A 23,016-nucleotide genomic window follows, 5' to 3' on the forward strand; every position below is an offset into this window, starting at 1 on the left:
TCCGGTAACCACCTTTTTACTCTGTTTCTATGAAGAAACACATTCTTTAGGTCTTAGAATTCAGGAAACATTTTGGTGAGCATTGAAGGCCATTTAATGCCACTTTAGAAAAAAATCTAGTTATAACTGTTTCCTTCCTCTTTTTTTTTTTTTTTATGAGATGGAGTCTCACTATGTCGCCCACGCTGGTGTGCAATGGCGCCATCTTGGCTCACTGCAAGCTCCGCCTCCCAGGTTCACGCCATTCTCCTGCCTCAGCCTCCCAAGTAGCTGGGACTACAGGCGCCCGCCACCAAGCCTGGCTAATTTTTTTGTATTTTTTTAATAGAGACGGGGTTTCACTGTGTTAGGCAGGATGGTCTCGATCTCCTGACTTCATGATCTGCCCACCTCAGCCTCCCAAAGGGCTGGGATTATAGGTGTGAGCCACCGCGCCCAGCCTCCTTCCTCTTTTTTTTTTTTTTTTTTTTTTGAGATGGAGTTTTGTTCTTTTCGCCCAGGCTGGAGTGCAGTGGCATGATCTCGGCTGACTGCGCCCTCCGCCTCCCGGGTTCAAGCAATTCTCCTGCCTCAGCGTCCTGAGTAGCTGGGATTACAGGCATGCATCACCACACCCAGCTAATTTTTGTATTTGTAGTAGAGGCAGGGTTTCACCATGTTGACCAGGCTGGTCTTGAACTCCTGACCTCAGGTGATTCACCCATCTTGGCCTCCCAAAATGCTGGGATTACAGGCGTAAGCCATCGCGCCTGGCCCCCTCTTTTTTATTAATTGCAAAATTCTGTAGCAACATGAATCAAGTTTCTGTTTTATTTGAATAGAATCACTCTATTGGGCTGTTTCAGCAATAGCAGCTCATCTTGGACTCAATGTTCTGGAAAGCAAATATGCCTTAACCATGCATAAATTAGTCTTACATGTGCTTAGTTTTTGCCCTTTGATCCTTTACAATTTTGAGACATTTGAATTTCTTAATAATATCAAAAAGGCTCAAAGTACTAGCTAGAATGATGGCAAAATTCAAAGGTATATGTCTTTGGGTTTGCCCCTGAATCTTCAATAATCTGTCATATTTAAGTACAAGTTCTACAAGTTGCCTTTTAATAATGAATCACAACTATTACTAGGGCATGCATGGCTTTGTCTAGTTCTAAAAATGTTAAAGAATGGAATATAAGATATAGACTGAGATATGCTTGATTACAATTAGTCTACCATATTTAAATATGCCGCAGTGTATTCATTTACCAGGTGAATTATTTTCCTTCAAAGTGGTCTTTTTTTTTTTTTTTTTTTTTTTGAGACGGAGTCTTGCTCTGTCTCCAGGCTGGAGTGCAGTGGCGTGATCTCAGCTTACTGCAACCTCCATCTCCTGGGTTCAAGCAATTCTCCTGCCTCAGCCTCCAGAGTAGCTGGGACTACAGGCATGCACCACCAAGCCCAGCTAATTTTTTTGTATTTTTAGTAGAGATGGGGTTTCACCATGTTGGCTAGGATGGTCTCGATCTCTCGACCTCATGATCTGCCTGCCTCGGCCTCCCAAAGTGCTGGTATTACGGGCCTGAGCCACTGTGCCCGGCCCCAAAGTGGTCATCTTAAGAGACTATTCTAATTCCAGGAGTGCTGCTGTAAATATTACTGGCATTAATTCAGAAATGCCTTTAAGGAGTTTCCTAGATGTATATAAAAATAAGTAAATTATTTTTAGTCACAGGTCTTTCTATTTTTTATCTCCTATCTTTTTCACCTTCCTTTGCACTTTGTCCTAAATCTGCTCCTTTCCCTTTTCCTTTGTCTCTTATCCAATAGCTCATGTGCTGCCTGAGAGAGACTGTGTTAGTTCTAGATAGAGGTAGCTGATTCTGGGCAGAAGGACTTTTTAGGGTGGAAGGTGAACATAGACCTGAATCTAATTTATGGCTCATAATCAGGTGTATGTTAAGTCACCAATGGAGTGCAGACCTAACAGACCTAACAGACTCTGAGAATGTATCTGTAAGACCTAGAAAAGGATGTACTTTTCTCCTCCATTGCCATTACCTTTTGATTTGGCTGATTCATCATAAATAAAATCTTCTGTAGACCTCCTAGCTAGGCACACTTCCAGCAACTACAGAGAATACAAAAAAGCACATAAGCTGGTTTTAGAGGACCAGAGCATTGATTCCCCTTAACTTTGGTTGCATACCAGCATTATCTAATGAAACATTAAAACACAAAACAAATATATGCCCTAGCATTAACCCTGGAGAATTCTGATTCCATAGGTTTCATGTGGTGTGGGACCCAGGAATCTGTATTTTAAAAGCTCCGCAAGTGATTCAGATGTACGTCTTGGCTAATAATCACTGGCTAAGGGCAAGGAAAGAATCTTAGGACATGAAAAGGAGCTCAAGTAGAATCTATTAGGAGGCTCATTTCTGTAATCTTTGCCATTGTTAAAAGTGCCATAAGCAATAATACCTAGAAAGTACAGATGTTCCTTGATTTATGATTGTATTGTGTCCTAATAAACCCATAAACATATGATAAGTTGAAAATGAACGAAATACCCTGATAAATCCATCGTAAAGTCTAAAAATTGTAAGTTGAACCATTGTAAGTCGGGGACCATTTGTATCAAATATAGAACCATGGAATTATAGAATAGGAAAGTGTTATGCCCTAAAATTTTTATTTCATTGTATCCTTTTTGAATAATTGGATTTAGGAAACTTTTTTCCCTCTTACTGTACTGTATACTTCTTTTATTTTTCCCTTTCCTGTGGTGCTGAATTGTACTAAATACTTTAAAATCTCCATTTTAATTTATTTATATAGGATCCTGCTGGCCACTTTCATCAAGTATGGTATGATAACCCTCAGAGTATTTCTTTAAAGGCAACATATATACAAAACTATCGCTTACGGGGCATTGGCATGTGGAATGCAAACTGTCTTGACTACTCTGGAGATGCTGTAGCCAAACAGCAAACTGAAGAAATGTGGGAAGTCTTAAAGCCAAAACTGTTACAGAGATGAACATCTTTTGTCAAACCATTAAGAGTTAGAAAAATGATCTGTATAAACAGATCTAGTTTCTTGCATTTTTATTATGTTGCTATATACTTTTGTTATCCGTATACTAAAAAAATAAAGAATAAATAAATGTTTTGATTGTTTGAATTTGAAAAATACACACGAATGTCCTCAGTATCCAGGAACATAAAGGCAAGAAGCAAGTCAACTTACCTATTAAATATTCCTCTATTAGATGTTTCAACACCATAATTTAATTGGGAAAAATTGCTTTCAGAATTTTATTATGCCATATTTCCCTTCATTATAGTAAAATATATGCTCACGAATCAATGCTGATTTTTAAAATATGTATAATCTGAAGTGGAAATTGTTTGCTTAGAGTTTTTAAAAACCTAGTCTTTGAAAAGCAGTTGTGCTATACTTTTCCCCCAACCCTCCAATAAATCTTAAATTTAAAACCTACAATGTAGTGTCTCCTCTTTAGGTTCATCAAACTGATGAAAATAATTTTTCTGCTTCCTGACTCCATATAGTATTTATGTTCTCTGAGGTACTTGAACTAAACCTTTGGACAGTGAGTGAGAATTAAAAAGAATCCAGAAGATTAAATGTATTCACAAAATAGAAGAATGTAACAGTAATATTTTGAATTGGTAAGTTAGAACTACCTAATATTTTCCAACTACATTATTTTTATGAGGTTCATTTGTAAAATTTTTATAATAGGAATAACTTGCAGTTGAACTTGATTCTGTTCACTATCACACTTCTAATTATTCATTTCTTCATGTATGGACATATATAATTTATTTCTTGGCTAGCTTGCTTACATGGTTAAATTTTTCTTTCTACATCTGCAATGTATCTTTTTTATTTTTATTTTTTGTAGAGACAGGGTCTCGCTATGTTGTCCAGATGGGTCTCCAACTCCTGGGCTCAAGCACTCCTCCTGCCTTGGCTTCCTAAAGAGCTGGGATTACAGGCATGAGCTGCATTGTGCTTTTAATGATCTAAAGACACTGATTAGCTTCTCAACTAGTTCTCTTTCTAAAAGATCAATTTTATACAAATAAGTTTTCTAAATGTAATAAAGTCTGTTTTCTTTCTCCAGGGAATTAAGAACAACATTGTGCTGCCCTTATTAGTTCCTAATTACAGATTAAAAATCTGTATCTTTGAACTCTAGATTTACATAAATCCTGGCTTCCCTGCACATTTTGCCCCTGTAAATTGGAATACATGATGATTGAACCATCTGTTATGAGAATATTACATTTCCTATTTACACAATTGTTTGTGACAGAGTAAAATCAACCATTTTCATAGTATATGTTGGATCACTGTTGTCTTCATATTTCTAAAATAAATGAATTAAAAAATTTAAATTCTTAGATGCTTATCTCTATCATAGCTCAGAATGCAACTTCAATACCCCCATTCGTTTATATTTCCAGATTTCTTTTAAGATATAATGAATAAATTAAGTTAAATGAAGTCTGTATTTTCATGCAAATATATTAGTATTCATTAATATACATTTATGCTTTGCAAATAGATTTTATAGTTATATTAGCTCTTAAATTGTTAAATTATTATTGAATTTTATTATTAAATTATTAAAATGAAAATTATAAAATTAGCACTGTAAAATAATATGTAAAAGACTTGGAATGTTAAAAATAACCAGTCATCATTTTGCTTTATATTACATCTAATATTTCCTGAAACATTTTGTAATACCCACATGGAAAGTGGAGAAAGAGAAACCTTGTGCTTTTTATAAAACATTGCCAAGGAGAATAATGGTCAAACAAATCTGTTCAAATACATATTTAAATTTTTTTACAAATAAAAGTTTTAAATTAACGTACCTAATTGAGATTGTAGAGATGTATTATTTTTTTTTTCTGTGCCAGTTCAGTTTTCAATGTTCGTAAATCTGAAACTGCTTGTTTTCTCATCTATAAAAAGAATTACTTTTCAAAAATGAACTTCATCATACCCTTCTAAAAGTACATCATAGTTGTCATGTAAACAGGGTTTTTGTAACCGCTTTAACTGTCTTCTGTCATTTGGCTTCAGTGCTTTCAACTCCCACTGGATTACTACAGTAAATGTGTAGATTATGAATGCTGTTTAATAAGCATACTTATCTACTGGTGAGATATGCTATAAGGTAACCTTGTTTATGAGTAGATAGGGACAATACAATTGAACTGTTCTAAAAACTAGAGTGAGAAAGAATTTTATGTTTTGCTTAAACTTCAAAACCTGTTGTTCTCAGTGTGTAAAGAAAATAGTGAAAACAACAAGAAAACAAAATACAAAAAAAACCCCTTAATTCCTAGCCCTTAGGAACTGAATAGATATTTCAGAAATATAGTGTTTACTCTGTGGCAAGCACTCTTCTAAGTGTATTAGTCTCTTATTTTTTTTTTCAAAACTTTTACAGAATCAGATACTAGTATTTATCCCCATTTTACAGTTGAAATGGAGACCTTTAGAGGCTAAGTAACTTGCTCAAGATAAAAAACTAGTAAGTGAAGTACAGCCAGGATTCAAATTCAAACCACCTGGTACCAGAGCCCTTACTATTCCAAGTGTTGTCTGTGGACAGCAGCATTAGCATCAGTTGGGAGCTTGTTAGGTAGGAAGAATCTCAGGCTGCACCCAGACCTACTGAGTCAGATCCTGCATTTTTAAACAGGATCCTCAGATGATATATTAAACTTTGAGAAGCACTACTTATGCTATACTATCTTGAATAAATATAGTTGCAAGAGACTCAGGCTGGGTTTTTTTTTTTTTTTGTCACTTAGTTCTGAATCTTATAGGTAGTGCTGTTTTGGGGAGATCATTTAGAAATCAATAAAACTTCTTAAATAATGTCTGTTATGTGTCAATCAGGCACTATGGTTAAATACAGGATTTTTCCCCCCAGCCTATAAGCTGAAAACTTTGTTCTCTTTTTTTCCTCTTATTCCACTTGTCCTTACTGTTTTTGTATGAACAATTCTAATTTGAGTTCAAACCATGAGTGACATTTGTAATGTTAAAATATACAAAGATTACAAGTAATGCGCATGCTTTCCAGAAGAAAACAGCATGAGGGGAGTCATAATCCAAGCCTCTGGGGGCATTTTTATTACTCCTTCCTACCTACCCAATTATTAAGTGTACAAGTTTACATATTGGCTTTATCTCCATATATTGAATAGACAGCTTTCCTTCATTGAACAAATTATTTTTTGAGTGCATATTTAACTGATATTTTGTTAAAAATTATGCTCTGCTCTTTTCCTTTTCTATTTTAAGTTTTAAGCTTCTCAGTGCCAAACCAGGGCTTATTTAGCCTCGAGAATGCTGCTTGTAAAAAGAATCTAGAACTGCACTGTCCAGTATAGTAGAAGCCAGTTGCCATATGTAACTACTAAACTTAACTAAAATTAAATAAAATGTAAAATTCAGTTCCTCAGTCACACAAACTACATTACAAGTGCTCAATATCAATAGGTGGCTAGTGGGTACCAATCTGACAGTGCAGGCATAGAACATTTCTATCATTACGTAAGTTCTGTTGGACAGTGCTAATTCTATTTTTTTATTTTTAAATTTTATTTATTTTTATTTTTATCTGAAACCAAGGACAGTACTGATTTTCTTTTTTCTTTTTAAAATTTTTTTAAAAAGAGCTAATTCTAGAATGCAGTCATTATTCTGTGTCATAAAGCTGTTTCTGATAAAGAAATGAGAGCATTCATATAATTATCGTTCTCATTTTCCTGCCTTGCTATGGGTACTTGTATGAAAATGTATAATCTTCTGTTTTCTGTTCAACAAAAAAGGTTTTTTAATACATATGTACTTCACAGATAATTTCTATGATGTAATTAGTTGTACACAATTCTCACCTAATAGAGCATGCCCAGAAGACTCTACTAAGCATCTGCTATACAAAAGGTCCCATGGGAGAAACAAAGTTAACTAAGGCATAGTCTCTGCCAGGAAGGAAACTTAACATCTAGTAGAAGACACATTATTCATATTTAAATAATAGAATACATATGAAAATAACCAGAAAAAATGAAATGATTACCCATGAAAAATTAAATGTCAGTTCAGAGGAGAGCTCAGTGGTTTATCAGACTTAATAATTCTAATACAGGAAAACTACTTAAAATTTTTTTTGAGAATATATTGACTCACAGGTTCCTTTTCCTTTAATTCTTCCTAGTAAAATTTTACTAAATTTTACTTTGGCTTTATTATATCATGCATCTTTTCACAGGTTTAGTTTTTCTTCTTGCATTTTTTTTTCACCTATGCTCTTTACTGTTAAGGTAACAATTTTAGTACAATCAATCCTGGCTACCCTTATATTATTGACACCCAAAGTTAAAACACCAAAATATTTTATTTCAAGATAAATGTTATAATAATCTGATTAGGAAAAATGTAAATTACCTTAACTTCTACTATGAGTTTCATTTTGTCAGTATCCAGTTTTCTCTTAAGCTGGTCGATTGCATGCTGTACCTCAGTGATCTGGATTATTAGGTAATTCTGTGTGGATAGATAGACATTTATTTAGTATAACATATAAACATTTTTATTTTTAACTGCCCTGTGAACATAAACTATGAAATGATAAAGATCAAAAGAGTAAATCATGAAAATAACCTATTCCGTAAAGTAAACTAAATTGCTTTGGAGAAATTACTATTTGTTTCTGTTGATTTCTTGCATTTTAGGGAACACTTTCTCTAAAGTTACCATTAAATTAGCACCGTAAAAACCAACAACTATTACTATGAAAGGAATAATATCTTAGTTATTAGCAAGACTTTAAAATTGTCATAATGCTTTATCAGCTGAATCAGATTAGAATTATTTTAAAATACTTAATAATATGATACTATATTTTATATGCAAAAACTAATTTAATACAAGAAAACCTATTTAAAATAAGAAGACTTTTTGGTTTTTGTCCAGAAAAGTTTATGAGTTATAGTGGTCCTCGCTAAAGAAGTTATTTAAGAGTTTTAAACTGGCTTTGTGAAAAAATTCTTATATTGAACTGATTAAACAGTAAGATAAAGTATAAGCTATGCTAAAAAAAAAAGGTACCAACTACTATGGACAAACCATTACTTGAGCCTATTTGGACTTTATATTAAATTTATTTAAAATAATAAACTTTTAATATTTCATCTTGTCTAAAGTTAAATCCTTACTTTTAATCATAGTTAACATATTTTAAAATTACTTTTGAATAAGTGGGATTGATCCAACCCAAATCAAATTGTTAAATGCCCTCTTGAATTTTTTTATCTGTTATTTAATTATATGGTGGAATTAATAATAAAATAAACTTCATGTCTCTGATTCAAGGCTGTCTCAAAAAAAAGAACTGATCAAAATTTCATAATTTCTTTAAATTCCTAGGTGTTATAAGCCCTCCCGCCACCACCACCAAATAACAGGACTATAGCAGACACTGTTTGTCCCCTGCCCTACTTCATCAGGTATTTGCCTCTTTCCCATAGAGTCAGGAAATGGACCCTGTCCCAGGTACAGAGGTAAATCCTAATTAGTCTGTAAGTCAGTCAGCATATAGCATTCCTTGGCAACTATTTCTCATCCAGGGGTAGGCCTAGTTGATCCCTTACCTAGGATAAAGGGAAAGATTTATATATTCCATGATTCAGAGAGAGGTTTCTCCCTGTTTGGGGATATAAAGCCCTACTTGCCCTTGACCACTCTATTGCTACTATTAGAAGCAGTCTTACAATGAAATTAACACTGAAAATAATAGGAAGAAAATATCAGACCCCTTAAAGGCAACATTAAGCTGCTGACTGTATCTCCTCAGCAATGCTCCTCCTATTACATAAGGTCATGAGTTTTTTTATTGTTTTAAGCAAGTTTAAGTCAAAGTTAGCCTAATGCATCTTGTGATACTACTAGCACTTATAAAGCATGTGTTTTGAACATAACTTCTCTAACGGAAGGGGGATACATTTAGTAATACCTTGGAGTCTGTGATGTTTGCCAGATTCTTTGGTCTCATCTTGATCTCCCTGGCTTCAAGTTGCATGAGCAGTTTTTTATAGTAGAGTTCCAAATCTTCTCGAAGTTTTGTTAAAACCTCCTCCATTGATGCTGTGACTTTCTTTGTTTCCAAGTATTTTTTCTTCCAACCATTGTAGGCTATAAAAAAAAATAAAATAAAATAAAAGGAAAGGCCTTCGTTTGAGTATTAAAGGATTCAACTTTTCATCCTGGAAAGGATCCTGGAGCTAATGTCAATTTAAACCATTTTCCTCTTTCTCTCCTCTTCTCCTTTTTTTATATACTGAGGTCATTAGACCTGAGGAAGAAATGTTTTTTGGATTATAAGAGAACTTGTATAGAAATATAGTAATATATATATATATTTTATAGTAATATACATTACTATAAAGGTAATATATCTAAAAGTAATACATTGAATAGTAATATATATTATAAAAGCAATATATATACTTGTTATATATAGTAATCTATAACATATAAAACTATAACATATATACATATAACATATATAACTATAAAAGTAATATATATATGTTACTTTTTCCCATGATTATGGAAAACTGATCCAAAATTAATCATTAGAAATTAAACACTACCAGTTTAACAAATTGCATTGATACCAATGAGATTCTAAATACAAACTTAATAGGAACACAAACTATATGCCAGTATACCAGAATTTGTTTAGTTTCTTTCTTTTAGATTATCATAGAAACAAAAATCTCAAATTTAAAAATTCTACTTTATAAGGTGATTTAATTAAAATTATATAGCTACATGGAACTTTAGCTCAAGATTTTGGATACTTATCTCATGCTCTATTATCCAATCCCTTAGCAACTTCTACCGGTATTACTGCCAAAATACTTCTAGCATCTAGCATATTCCACCTTCTTCAATGCTACATCCTTAGTCAATATCATCTTTTACCAAGAAGTCTGCATTCTCTTTCTAACTGGTCTGTCTGCTTTCATTCTTGCCCCTGTACAGGGTATTCTATACAGCAGTCATTCTGATCTTTCTAAAATATTTTTAAAAATCATATAAATTCCTAGCTCAAAATCCTCTAGTGGCTTCCTACCTTGCTTAGAATAAAATCCAAAATCTTTGATTTGGCCCATTTATTCCTTGCTGACCTTTCTGATTTTATCCCCCTCTGCATTCCTTCTTACGTAGTGTTTCAGCAGCACTGGTCTTATTTCAGGCCCTTAATGCCACAATGTCATTCTTATTTCTTGACCTTGATATTTAGTGTTCCCTTTGTGCCTGCCTCCCTATTAATCAAATCTTAATCTTCTCAGAGATACTTTCTCTGAAAATTCTACCTAAAGCATCTCTTCCCTGCCTCATCACTCTTTACTATGCTCTTTTTAATTGAATTCTCAGCTCTGATCAAAGCTGATATTGTCTTACTTATTTGTTTATTGTCTGTCTCTTCCCATAGGGAAGCAAGCTCCTTATGGGCATGGCCATGTCTGTCTTGTTCACTGCTGTATCCCCAGCATTTAAAACAGTGCCCGGCACATAGTAGGCTCAATAAATATTTTATGGCCAATACATACCTTTTATCTTGAAATATTCCTGTTGAAATAGGAAGTGATGGATCATTCCCATTTCATAAACAGAAAGGGTGAGGCACAAAGAGGGGAAGTAACTTGTCTAAGTAAAAGATAGATCTGGTGTTACAATCCTGGTCCTGTGATTTTCAGTCCATTGTTCAAATCTGTCTGATAAAATTGCTTTTTTAACATTACAACAAGGCTGACTCATTGCCACCACTTTCAGGATAACACATTGTAAAGCAGAATCTTGAGAAATATCTCCTGACATTGTCTATAACCTTCAATCAGTTCTAGTGCTGAAACAATTTTGCTGTAAATTGAGAATCATAAAACCACTTAATTCCATAGATACCTTTTATCCTTATAATCCTCAAACACAACCCAAAACGGAGGCCTCTCAAATAATTTAGCAACTCTCAAGCCGCCATCATGTACTGTCTTCATCCTGCCTCATCAGTCCACCAGTCCTAACAACACTGTTTCTAATTGTACTGCAAGAAAACTTACTTAACTTCCCTCATTCATTCACTTTTAAAAGTAAGGCACACACACACACATATCAAAAAATTAAGTACAGAAGAGACCAAGGGACTCAAAGTAGGCTTCTACAGTAAGTGATATATAAGGTGATCTTGACTGACTAATAGGAAAACTGGGAAGAGGGTACCTCAAGGTAAGAGGAGAAGTAGATGGCAGAGGGAAAAGCATGCCCGAAGACCTAGAACCAAGAGTGTACTTCAGATCCTAGCATATCCAACACTTTTCCTGGAAGCCTCTCTTGATCTCTTCCATCTAATTTAGGTGTTCTCCCTTTGTATGCCTATCCATAGAACTTTGTAATTCCTTTATCATAGTTTTCATCAAGTTTTTTTTTTTTTTTTTTGAGGCAGAGTCTTGCTTTGTCACCCATGCTGGAGTGCAGTGGCACAATCTCAGCTCACTGCAACTTCCGCCTCTGGGTTCAAGCCATTCTCCTGCCTTAGCCTCTGCAGTCACTGGGGCTACAGGTGCCCACCACTACACCTGGCTAGGCTAATTTTTGTATTTTTAGTAGAGACGGAGTTTCGCCATGTTGGCCAGGCTGGTCTCGAACTCCTGACCTCAAATGATCCGCCTGCCTCGGCCTCCCAAAGTTCCGGGATTACAGGCATGAGCCACTGCGCTGGCAAGGATGTATCATTGATGCTTAACTTGCTTATCATTTCCCCACTGGACTGTAAGATCTATGTGGGCAGGGACAAGATTGTGTCTGTCTTAATAGTGTCTCCTAAGCCCCTAGAATAGTGGCCAGATTCAATAGGCATTTGATAAATGAATAGAAGAATTAATAAATAAGTTAATGAGTTTCAGTTATGAAAATATTTGAGTTTTAATTTTAAACCCTATGTAAAGCATTTATTCTATAGAGTTGCATAATAATTTCATGTTTTCTATATTGAACTTAATCATGTACCATTTAAACTAAAATAGTAAAACAGTAAATATTAATTATAACTTTATTATTTATTCTAAAAGGATCAATTCTGTAAAACTTAAGTTTTCTTTATAGTGATAAAAGGTATGTAATAAACTTTACCATGATATCGTTTTAATTTGCTTTGTTCAAATAGCTTTTCAACCGTTTTTACTAGTTCTTCTCTATTTCTTTCCAGATACCTTCTTTCTTCCTTTACTTGTTTCATTTGTTTGATAATCTTCTCTCCTAAAGAGATTATAACTCATATTCATCAATGTCTCAAAGCTGAAAGATGGCTCATATCCTAAAATATGGAGTGTAAAACTTAAAAATGTCTAAAGCAGCAAGAATAAATTTTATCCCAAATTGTTTTTCTTGCTACAGTATAGCATTTACCATGTGGAAAATGCAAAGGAGTCATTTCAGTTTCCAAGAGTGATATATAAGGAGATTTATAAAATAGTGTGTTTTTTCTGCATTTCATATATGTGTAGAAACTAGGTAAAGCTCAAGCAGTTATGCTGATATTCTTTGGTTTAACTCTTTTGGTAAATTTATCTGGGATTCAAAATTATTGTACTTAAATCGTACATAGAAAATGTATATTTTAGGATTATATATATATGATATATATATGATATATAAATATATATATATTTTTTTGAGATGGAGTCTCACTCTGTTGCTCAGGCTGGAGTGTAGTGGTGCGATACTGGCTCACTCCAACCTCTGTCTCCTGGGTTCAAGCGATTCTCCTGCCTCAGCCTTCTAAGTAGCTAGGACTATAGGCAGCTGCCACCACGCCTAATTTTTTTGTATTTTTAGTAGAGATGGGGGTTTCACCATGTTGGCCAGGCTGGTCTCGAACTCCTGACCTTGTGATCCACCCACCTCAGCCTCCCAAACTGTGGGATTACAGGCATGAGCCACCATGCTTGGCCAGAATATATATTTTAAAATGAAATAATGTTGGTGACTAAACATATGTAGTAATAAATATAAAATCCCTGGGCCAGGTGCTGTGGCTCACACCTGTAATCCCAGCACTTTGGGAGGCCGAGATGGGTGGATCACTTGAGGCCAGGAGTTTGAGACCACCCTGGCCAACATGGTGAAATCCCGTCTCTACTAAAAATGCAAAAATTAGCCAGGCGTGGTGGTGCACGCCTGTAATCCCAGCTACTCGGGAGGCTGAGGCTGGAAAATCGCTTGAACCCGAGAGGCGGAGGTTGCAGTGAGCTGAGATCACACCACTGCACTCTAGCCTGGGCAACAGAGTCAGACTCTGTCTAAAAAAAATAAAATAAAAATAAAATTCCTATAATTTAACTTTTTTATTGTTGTAGAACATATTACATAACAAACTGTACCATTTAAAATATTTTTAAATGGTACAGTTCAGTGGCACAACATTCACATTGCTGTGAAACCATCACCACCACCCATCTCCAGAACTTATTTATCTTCTCAAACTGAAACTCTATACCCATTAAACAATAACTCCCCATTAACATTATTTACTTTACCTCACAGAATCATCTGTACTTACGATTGCACTATACTTACTTTCAGTTTGTAATAAAGATATATCAGTTATTCCTGAAGAAAGAACAGGTTGACAAGGAAGTGAAGGGTGATCTGGTAGAGTGATGTACTCTTTTTCAGCTATCTGTAAGCAAACGTGAAAATGAGTAAGATCGGCTACACTGTCACATTCTTTTTTCACTTGCCCGTAGGTATTTGATAATGCAAACCAGAAATGCATTCTTTTTACTTAGTGGTGATGAACTCCAAATTTTGTATTTATAGCTGCAGATTCTCTCCCATGTTCTGGTCTCTGTATTCTATTACTTGGACATTATAAACAAGTACTTCAAACTTAAAAATTTAAAAAAATCTGTTATTTTTCTTTCTAAACATGATTTCCTTCCAAGATTTCTGGTCTCAGTTACCTGTTATGATAACTTTAAATATTTTCTAAGATGCCTATTAATATTTTTTTCATCTTGAGTCAATTTTGATTATATTTGCTTAGAAAATTGGTAGTTCTGTCACATGTCAAAATTTTAGCAGATAATTTTACATTTTATTCTAATATATCTTATCTCCTCTGTGTTTGTGTTTCTGTTGCCTTCATCTTTCCTAATTTTTGTGTTTCTACCTGATATGATTTGGATCTGTGTCCCCATCCAAATATCATGTTGAATTGTAATCCCTAAGTGTTGGAAGTGGGGCCTGGTGGGAGGTGATTGTATCATGGGGGCAGATTTCCCCATTGATACTGTTCCCCTGATAGTGAGTTTGTTCTTGTGAGATCTGATCATTTAAAAAGTGTGTGGCATCTCCCCCACTCCTTCCTCCTGCTCCAGCCTTGCTCCCCCTTTGCCTTCCACCGTGATTGAAAGCTCCCTGAGGCCTCCCCAGAAGCAGATGATGCCATGCTTCCTGTACAGCCTGCAGAACCATGAGCCAATTAAACCTCTTTTCTTTATAAATTACCCAGTCTCAGGTATTTTTTTATAGCAGTGTGAGAACAGACTAATATCTACCCTTTTCTGATGAATTACCTCAAGCCTTACCATGTTGATGTTTCTCCCACTATCACTTTATCGATCTTGAATTGTTTTCAATTATGCTTCGGTTATTAGTTTTCACTTTTATCTTCATCAAGCTCTCACTTCTATTTTGTTTGTCTTACAGTTAGTCCCCGTTATCTGTAGCTTCACTTTCTGTGCTTTCAGTTACCCACGGTACAGTACAATAAGATACTTTTAGAGAGAGAGAGGCCACATTCACATAACTTTTATTATAGTATATTGTTATAATTGTTCTATTTTATTATTAGTTATTGTTTTTGTTATTGTTTACTGTGCCTACTTTATAAATTAAACTTTGTCATAGGTATATATGTACAGGAAAAAACACAGTATATATAGTATATATAGGGTTGAGTTCTATCTGTGTTTTCAGGCATCCACAGGGGGTCTTGGAACGACAGATAAAGGGCAGAGTACTGTATTATTTTTCTAGCTTATTTATTTTGTTATGTTATAAAGTTGAGTTCCCACAGGATAATGGCAGCCACCTAAATTAGAATTGCTCCACAAATCTTCCAAACTACCATAAAAAGAAGCCAAGTAAAACCACCCAAATTTATGCCTACAACATAATTTGGGCACAGAATCCTTTACATATAAGTGAGGAAATAAAGACTACTAGATCAGAGTATGGTCAGGAGCCCACATCTGAGCAGAGAGTCAGATATGGACTATGTGTCAGCACTGTACATAAATAATAGCAAACACCAATCACGAGTTAGCCTGGAAAGAGAGGGCTCTACCTGAAGTGGAAAAATAGAGCAAAGAAAAAAAACCTGGTAGATTCTATGAGGAATTCAAAAGAAAGGATTTGAAAAACACAGGGAGTCAGAGGCAGTAATCATGGGAAGACATAGCTTCTGGGAGAGAAGAAAATGCTTTGAAAGGGAGAGATGTCCTTGGGAGCCAGTTTGGTAAGAAAAAAGAAGAAAATGGCCAAGGCAAGAGCTCCACTGAACTAAGCTAGTGGAAAAGAATCCAAAGAAAACATACCCATTTCCCCAAAAGGCCCCATGTACTTAAAAAAAGAAACATAAATAACTGCATTTCTTGGGAGGCCAAGGCGGGTGGATCACCTGAGGTCAGGAGTTCGAGACCAGCCCGGCCAACATGGTGAAACCCCGTCTCTACTAAAAATACAAAACTTAGCCGGGTGTGGTGTCGCACGCCTGTAATCCCACCTACTCGGGAGGCAGGAGAATTGCTTGAACCTGGGAGATGGAGGTTGCAGGGAGCTGAGATCGTGCCATTGCAGTCAGGCCTGGGCGAGAGAGCGAGACTCCATCTCAAGAAAAATGAAAATAAAACAACAACAACAAACAAACAAACAAACAAACAAACAAACAAAAACTCAAAAAACTGCATTTCACTACAGCAGCAGAAGAGGGTGCTCCTGATTTAAGAAACACAGTAAGCCACCAAAACAACACTCCCTGTTCCTCTGTAAGAACACCTGTTATTACTGATAATGGAAAAATCCAACGCAAATAAACATGAACAGCTATAAAATAATCTAGCACTCATGCAGTTACTTATGAAGAAAACCTCAAAACTGAGCAGTAAAATCAAAACAAACATGCCATGAAGCAGAGAAAAACTTAACAATGCTCCCAACATAGATTAAATATAATTAACTAAGCATTTACAGATATTAATGAACACTATAAAACAGAAATTTTTAAAATTTGTAATAAAAATGGAAAATAGGAAGGTGTGAAATGAAAATTGGCCAAACTCAAGAAATAAAGAAAAAGAAATTCTCTCAGAAATGAATAAATTAGCAGGTGTTCCAAGATGGAACATATATGACCAAAAATATAGTAAGAAAAACATAGAATAGAAATAAAAGGAGCCAAGAAAGTGAAACATAATGAAAAGAGTAAAATGGATCAGAATGAAAGTGGCAGATATAAAGGTAAAGAAGATCTAAGATAAGACTAATTGTTGCCCCTGAAAGAAAAACAAAACAAAGCAATGAAACAGATCTATTTAAAATTATAATTTTAGAAAACAACCTTGAAATAAAACAATTTCTGATTTCTGATTTTCATATTGAAAGGGCCCACTGTGTACCTAGAAAAATCTGACCTACAATTCTCAACTGAGATATAACCTGCTAAAACTATTACACATTAAAGGAATTCTCTGACCTTCCAGGCAAAAATACTCAAGTCAGTTTACAAAGAAAATCAAGTTGGCATCACACTTCTAAATAGTAACATATAAAGCAAGACATCAGTAGTGCAATGTTTACAAGAAACTCAAGGGAAATAAGCCAAGGATTTTATAGCCAGTCAAGCTATCCTTCAAGTAGTAAAGTATGAAGGCTCTAGAGCAGGAATTAGCACAGTTTTTCTGTAAAGGGCCAGAAAGTAAATAAATATGTGTGGGCCACATCTGGTTTCTGTCATATATTCCTTTTTTTTCCCACTCTTTAAAAACATAAAACACATTCCTAGCTCACAGGCCTTACTAAGCATGGTGCAGACCTTAGTCTGCCCATCCTTGCTCTACAGAAAGTTTTAAATGTGCAAGAACTAAGGGAATATTGTGCTCAGGATCTTTTCCTAGTATAGGCTGAGCTTCATCTAACCAAGAAATCATTGAAAAATCTTCTGCAAAATAATTGGCAGTTAAGTGTTGAACATATTTAATTATAGCTCTGAGACTAAAACAAAAGTGAGGGTATAAGACTAAGTGAACACTACAAAAAATTTATATTGTTTGACAAAGTAGAAATAACACAACTGAAAATAAACGAGAAGAAAAGGGAGGGAAAAAAGTGAAAGTAGAACAAGTTTTCTGATTGCCTCAAATATAACAAGGAGGAGTCAGAGCATAATTTTAGAGGTAGCAAATCAAAAGCAGAAGGACAAATTTTTAAAAAAGGAAAAAAGAGGGGCCAAAAATACTAGCTTAAGTGTATTACTACAAAGATAAATATTAGAACAAAAATAAAAATCTTTCTAAATACCAAGATGAAAAAAACCCAAATAAATAGAAGACACACAGTAAATATAAAATAAAATGACAAATCTGAGACTAAACATATCAGTCATATCAATTATATAAATGGACATGACTCATCTAACTAAATAAAAAAGACTTTCAGACTAGCTTACAAAGCAAAACCCAACTCTAGGCTGTACATAAGAGATACATCTAAAACAAAGTGACTCAGAAAGGCAGATAAAAAGGAGGGGAGTCGAGAATGGGAATATACCAAATAAATGCAAACAAAAAGAAAGCAGAGTATTTTGACATGCAGTAAGGAAGAATTCAGGCCAAAAAGGCATTAAATGAGCCGAAGAAAGACACTTCATAATGCAAAAGTAATAATATTCACATAAGAACAACTTTGTGCCAAATAACATATAGAAACACATAAAGCAGAAACCACAGGAGGTGTAAGCATAAATAGCAACACAGTAATAAAAGGAGATTCTAACATACCATTCTCAGTCCGAGACATAGAGAATGTGGAAACAATTAAGAATATGGAATACTTGATGTATTCAGCAAGGTAAACCACAGACAAGCCACAAAGTAGAGGAAGATATTTGCAACACACATAAACATCAAAGGACTATCTTCCAGAGCATATTAAAAACTCCTACTAACCAGAAATAAATGGCAGACAACCCAACAGAAATACTTAAAACAGGTAACCCCCCAACAAAATGGTTATCAAAATGGGGTCCATAAAATATAAGGGTAACCAGGGAAATTAAAAAATTCAAACCGCAGTCAAATAGCATTGAGCATCCACCAGAGTGCAAAACATTTTAAAGTGTGAAGACAGTATGTATTATTGAGGATGTAGAGTAACAGGAAATGTCTTGGATTCCTAGCGGGAGCGTAAATTTGTATAATCATTTTGGAATACATTTTGGCATTATTTAAGTTATAGATAGGCATTTTCCAGCAATTCTACACATAAGTATATATTCCTCTCTTGTTTGTGTGTGCTGTTTATAATAGGTAAAATTTGGAAACAATAAAAGTATCCAGCAACAATATAACAACAATTATTTGCTGAAGATGGTATGCCTTTGCTCCCAAACCCAAGGGCTTAGAGCTGTGATTCTCCTACCAGGGCTTGTACAGACTCAATTCAGCATTCCAATCTACTATACATCAAGCATCATTGGATAATCTGCACAGACATTAAAACACTAGTGGGCTGGGTGCAGTGGCTCATGCCTATAATCCCAACACTTTGGGAGGCTGAGGAGGGCCGATTGCTTGAGTCCAGGAGTTGGAGACCAGCCTGGGCAACATGGAGAAACCCCAACTCTACAAAAAATACAAAAATTACCTGGGTGTGGTGGCATGTGTCTGTAGTCTCAGCTACTCAGGAGGCTAAGGTGGGAGGATGGATTGAGTCTGGGAGGTCAAGGCTGCAGTAAGCTGTGAACACTCCACTGCATTCCAGCCTGGGCAACAGAATGAGACCCTGTCTCAAAACAAAACCAAAACCAAAACCAATAACCCCACAAGTGGCAGCATTGCTTGCGATCCCTCTGGGATCACCTTACAAGCCTTCTCTTGTTTAAGTCCCACTCAAAGTTGGCAGGCTTCTGATTCAGTTGGTTTAAATAAAAAATAGAGCAGCACATCCTAATGCAGTAAATCTCTCTACAAATTCCAAAAAAGGTCCACAAAGTGCTTTGTTTCATTCTCAATAGTAGCTGGGGCAAGGGGATACCTCAACATGTCGCAGACCATGGAGCTCCCTGAAATTTCTCTGAATTGATAGACTCCTAAATTTTCTTGCAGCTTATCTCCTACCCCCTAAGAAACATATGTCTTACCTAAGGTATCTAGATTATTTGGTATTTCCTGTTTATCAGGTCCAAGGGGATCATGATATGGTCAAGTTGCCTATAAACTAGATTACGACAAGGAGCCAGAATTGACACAGCCCTTAGGCAAAACAGTGAAGGTCTACTGGTATTCCTATTTGCTACTTTTGGTTTTCTCTGCTAATTGGGATGAAGAAAAAAGCATTTTCCAGATTAAGAATGGCATAATAGGAGCATCAGGCTGTAATAATTTGTTCTAATAAAGAGACGATGTAAGGAGTAGCAGCTACAATTGTCACCACTTGACACTAAGGCCCATTAATCTTCTCCACAGACCAACTAGGTGAGTTGAATGTGGCTATGACAGGAATAACCTTTTCTGCCATTTTCAAGTTTTGATCATGGCACAAAACCCACAATTCCTCCAGGAGGTTGGTAATGCTTTGGTTTACTATTTTGGTAATGAATAGGCCATTCCATCATATTTCACTTGGCCCTCTCTACTATAACATTCCTTATTGCCCATGCTGCAAGCATCAGGGAGGCAGTATGAGGATTCTGCCATTTGCTGAGTAAGTCCTTCAAAGTATGCATTCATGAATTAAGGGAATGGCTAAAGGGAGAATTTGCAAAGCCATTCAGCACACCAGAAGACTGATTTAGCTAAAACTTCACTTATTATCTGACCCCTCTAAACCTCCACCCTATTGGTGGAACACAGAGTTATTCAGGTCCCCAACGATCAGAATCACATCAAAGCCATTGCCATGAATCCTGAAAAGTATGGGTACCTCCCTTTCTCCATTGTAGTCATCTGGGTAAACAACCTCTCATCCCCTTAAGGAAGGTAAAGGAAATTTAGGAAGGTAAGGAAATTTAGTCCATATTTGTGGCTGAGTGACAGAGTTTTTCCTCAAGGATACCTGGCCTCCCCTTCACTCAATAAGTTCTGGGTATGTAAACTGGCTAAGGTCTGGTAATTTAATAAGTGGATGTGAATCTTCATGTGGTTATTCAAGGTAGACGTCTATTTCTGAAGACTAAAAATAATTTTTGGTTTTACAGACCAATAGCTTACTGGTAGCTTCAGTAAGCTATCCAAAGCTTATCCAATAGCTTATCCAATAGCTTATCCACTTCAGTCTCAGGAACATCATGATTAGTCTTAGGGACACCTTGGCAATTAACTATTGTCAAGGATTTCTTAATCATACATCCTTATGATCACTCTGGTACTGTTTTCTCTTATATAGTAAAATGCTGTAAATTGGCTTCTTCGGGGATACTGTCATCTCTAAAGAAATCAAGTAGGCCGGGCGTGGTGGCTAACGCCTGTAATTTCAGCACTTTGGGAGGCCGATGCAGGTAGATCACGAGGTCAGGAGTCCAAGACCAGCCTGGCCAAGATGGTGAAACTCTGTCTCTACTAAAACTACAAAAATTAGCTGGGCGCAGTGGCAGGTGCCTATAATCCCAACTACTCGGAAGGCTGAGGCAGGAGAATCGCTTGAACCTGGGTGGCAGAGGTTGCAGTGAGCTGAGATGGTGTCACTGCACTCCAGCCTAGGCAATAGAGTGAGACTTCGTCTCAAAAAAAAAAAAAAAAGAAAAAGAAAAAAGAAAAAACAAATCAAGTATAGTCCTATCTTCATTCCATGTGACACAAAACAGCCACTATAAGGTTTTTTAAAAGAATTCTGGGGTTGCCTTTCCAATATATTTCCCCAATGTCTGGTTAAAGAATTAAGTGGGCCGGGTGTGGTGACTCATGCCTGTAATCCTAGCACTTTGGGAGGCCGAGGCGGGCGGATCACGAGGTCAGGAGATCAAGACCATCCTGGCTAACACGGTGAAACACCGTCTGTACTAAAAATACAAAAAAATTAGCCGGGCGTGGTGGTGGGCACCTGTAGTCCCAACTACTTGGGAGGCTGAGGCAGGAGAATGGCATGAACCCGGGGGGCGGAGCTTGCAGTGAGCGGACATAGCGCCACTGCACTCCAGCCTGGGCGACAGAGCAAGACTCCGTCTCAAAAGAAAAAAAAGTGGATATAAATCTCCTCTTAACATTTTTATATCCCCAAGTCTTCGGATTTCTTGCTCTACTTTTTAACAAGAAATTCTTGGCATTCTAAATTTACTCAGTATGAACCACCATATTGTCCAGGTTTCTGTCAGCCTCACTCAATTTAGCAAAATGTTTTTTACCACTCACAGTTGCTGGAGCTAGCACATTAAATCCAGAATCTCTGATAAGTGTATCCATATTATTAAACTTGAGCCAATTTAAAGTTATATTCTTTCATTCCTGCTCTGAATCTATTTCCAATAATATTTTTCTAAGTTTCTACTAGCACGAATTAACAAAATATTGCAGTTCCTTTGCAATAACCAGTCTGAGATTCTCATTTGTAAAAGTTTTTGGCCCATGTCACACTTTCTGTACCAAATACTGAATCAGTTCAGTGCAGGTTTAAGCAGGAAGAAATGTAATAAAGGAAATTAAGTGTATCAGAAAGACTGGAGGAGCAGGTTCTAGGTCTGGTCTCCTAAAATGATGTTTCCATTAGTGAAATTACCATTGTTGAGGCCATCACCAGAACTACGCTGAAAGCAAGAAGCCATCATTATTATTGCCATTACAACTTCTCACACTCAGGAAGCTGGAGGAAAAAACACTTAATTCATAACAAAAATAGAAAGAGTAAAACTATTGTTATTCACAGATGACATGAATATGTACGTAGAAAGTCCTAAAGAATCTACAAAAAAAAAACCTGATAGAACTAATTGAATTTAGCAAAATCTCAATAGATGAGTTCAATGTATAAAAATCAATTACATTTCTATAAACTAGCAACAATTAGAAAATAAAAATTTTAAAATACCATTCTATAGAAGCTTCAAAAATACCAAATATCTAAAAATAAATGTAATATTAAGATATAAGAGCAATACACTAAAACCACAGACACTGCTGAAAGAAACTAGTGACATAAATAGAGAAATATATTGTGTTCATAGATTAGAAGATTAAGTATAGTTAGGATGTAAGTTTTCCTCCCAAATTGATTGACAGATTCACGGTGATTTCACTCAAAATTCCAGTAGTCTTTTGGTAAGAAATTGACAAGCTGATTCTAAAATTTATATGAAAACACAAAGAATCTAGAATCACCAAAATGATCTTGAAAAAAAATTGACTTGGAAATCTTACGCTATCTGATAACAATAACTACTTATAAAGCCTCAGTAATGAAGATAATGTGGTATTGGCGTAAGGATTAAAAAAAATCATTGAGCAGAAAGGGAAGCTAGAAGTTGTCCTAGATCTTATAGAGTCAACTGAGTTTTGAATAATGCAATAGGAAAAATAAAGTCTTAACAAATGGTGTAGGAGGTGGGTATCTGAGGATCTCAACTGAACCACAACCACAACCTCATTCTGTACATAAAATTTTGAGATTCGTGGTTCTCTTCAAATTACCTCTATTTAACAA

The 23,016-nt window shown here is 35.6% G+C and overlaps 2 protein-coding genes across 3 annotated transcripts in view; one reads left to right on the top strand and one right to left on the bottom strand.

The window, feature by feature from the left end:
* CTBS (chitobiase) overlaps window positions 1–3,486 on the top strand; it is a 66,263-nt gene extending 62,777 nt beyond the window's left edge. For both annotated transcript variants that reach the window (XM_054667547.2, XM_513520.7), the window contains one exon: window positions 2,821–3,486. In XM_054667547.2, coding sequence (XP_054523522.1) covers window positions 2,821–3,021 — 201 coding nt within the window. In that variant the 3' untranslated portion in view covers window positions 3,022–3,486. The remainder of the gene's footprint in view (window positions 1–2,820) is intronic.
* Window positions 1–23,016, bottom strand: part of SPATA1 (spermatogenesis associated 1) — a 59,590-nt gene that overhangs the window by 7,721 nt on the left and 28,853 nt on the right. The window contains exons 9-14 of the mRNA XM_016921559.3: window positions 13,681–13,783; window positions 12,235–12,360; window positions 9,053–9,231; window positions 7,486–7,584; window positions 4,893–4,982; window positions 2,041–2,110 (exon numbers count right to left, since the gene is read on the bottom strand). Coding sequence (XP_016777048.1) covers window positions 4,893–4,982; window positions 7,486–7,584; window positions 9,053–9,231; window positions 12,235–12,360; window positions 13,681–13,783 — 597 coding nt within the window. The 3' untranslated portion in view covers window positions 2,041–2,110. The remainder of the gene's footprint in view (window positions 1–2,040; window positions 2,111–4,892; window positions 4,983–7,485; window positions 7,585–9,052; window positions 9,232–12,234; window positions 12,361–13,680; window positions 13,784–23,016) is intronic.

Source organism: Pan troglodytes, chromosome 1 (genome assembly GCF_028858775.2).
Source record: "Pan troglodytes isolate AG18354 chromosome 1, NHGRI_mPanTro3-v2.0_pri, whole genome shotgun sequence".
NCBI lineage: Eukaryota > Metazoa > Chordata > Mammalia > Primates > Hominidae > Pan > Pan troglodytes.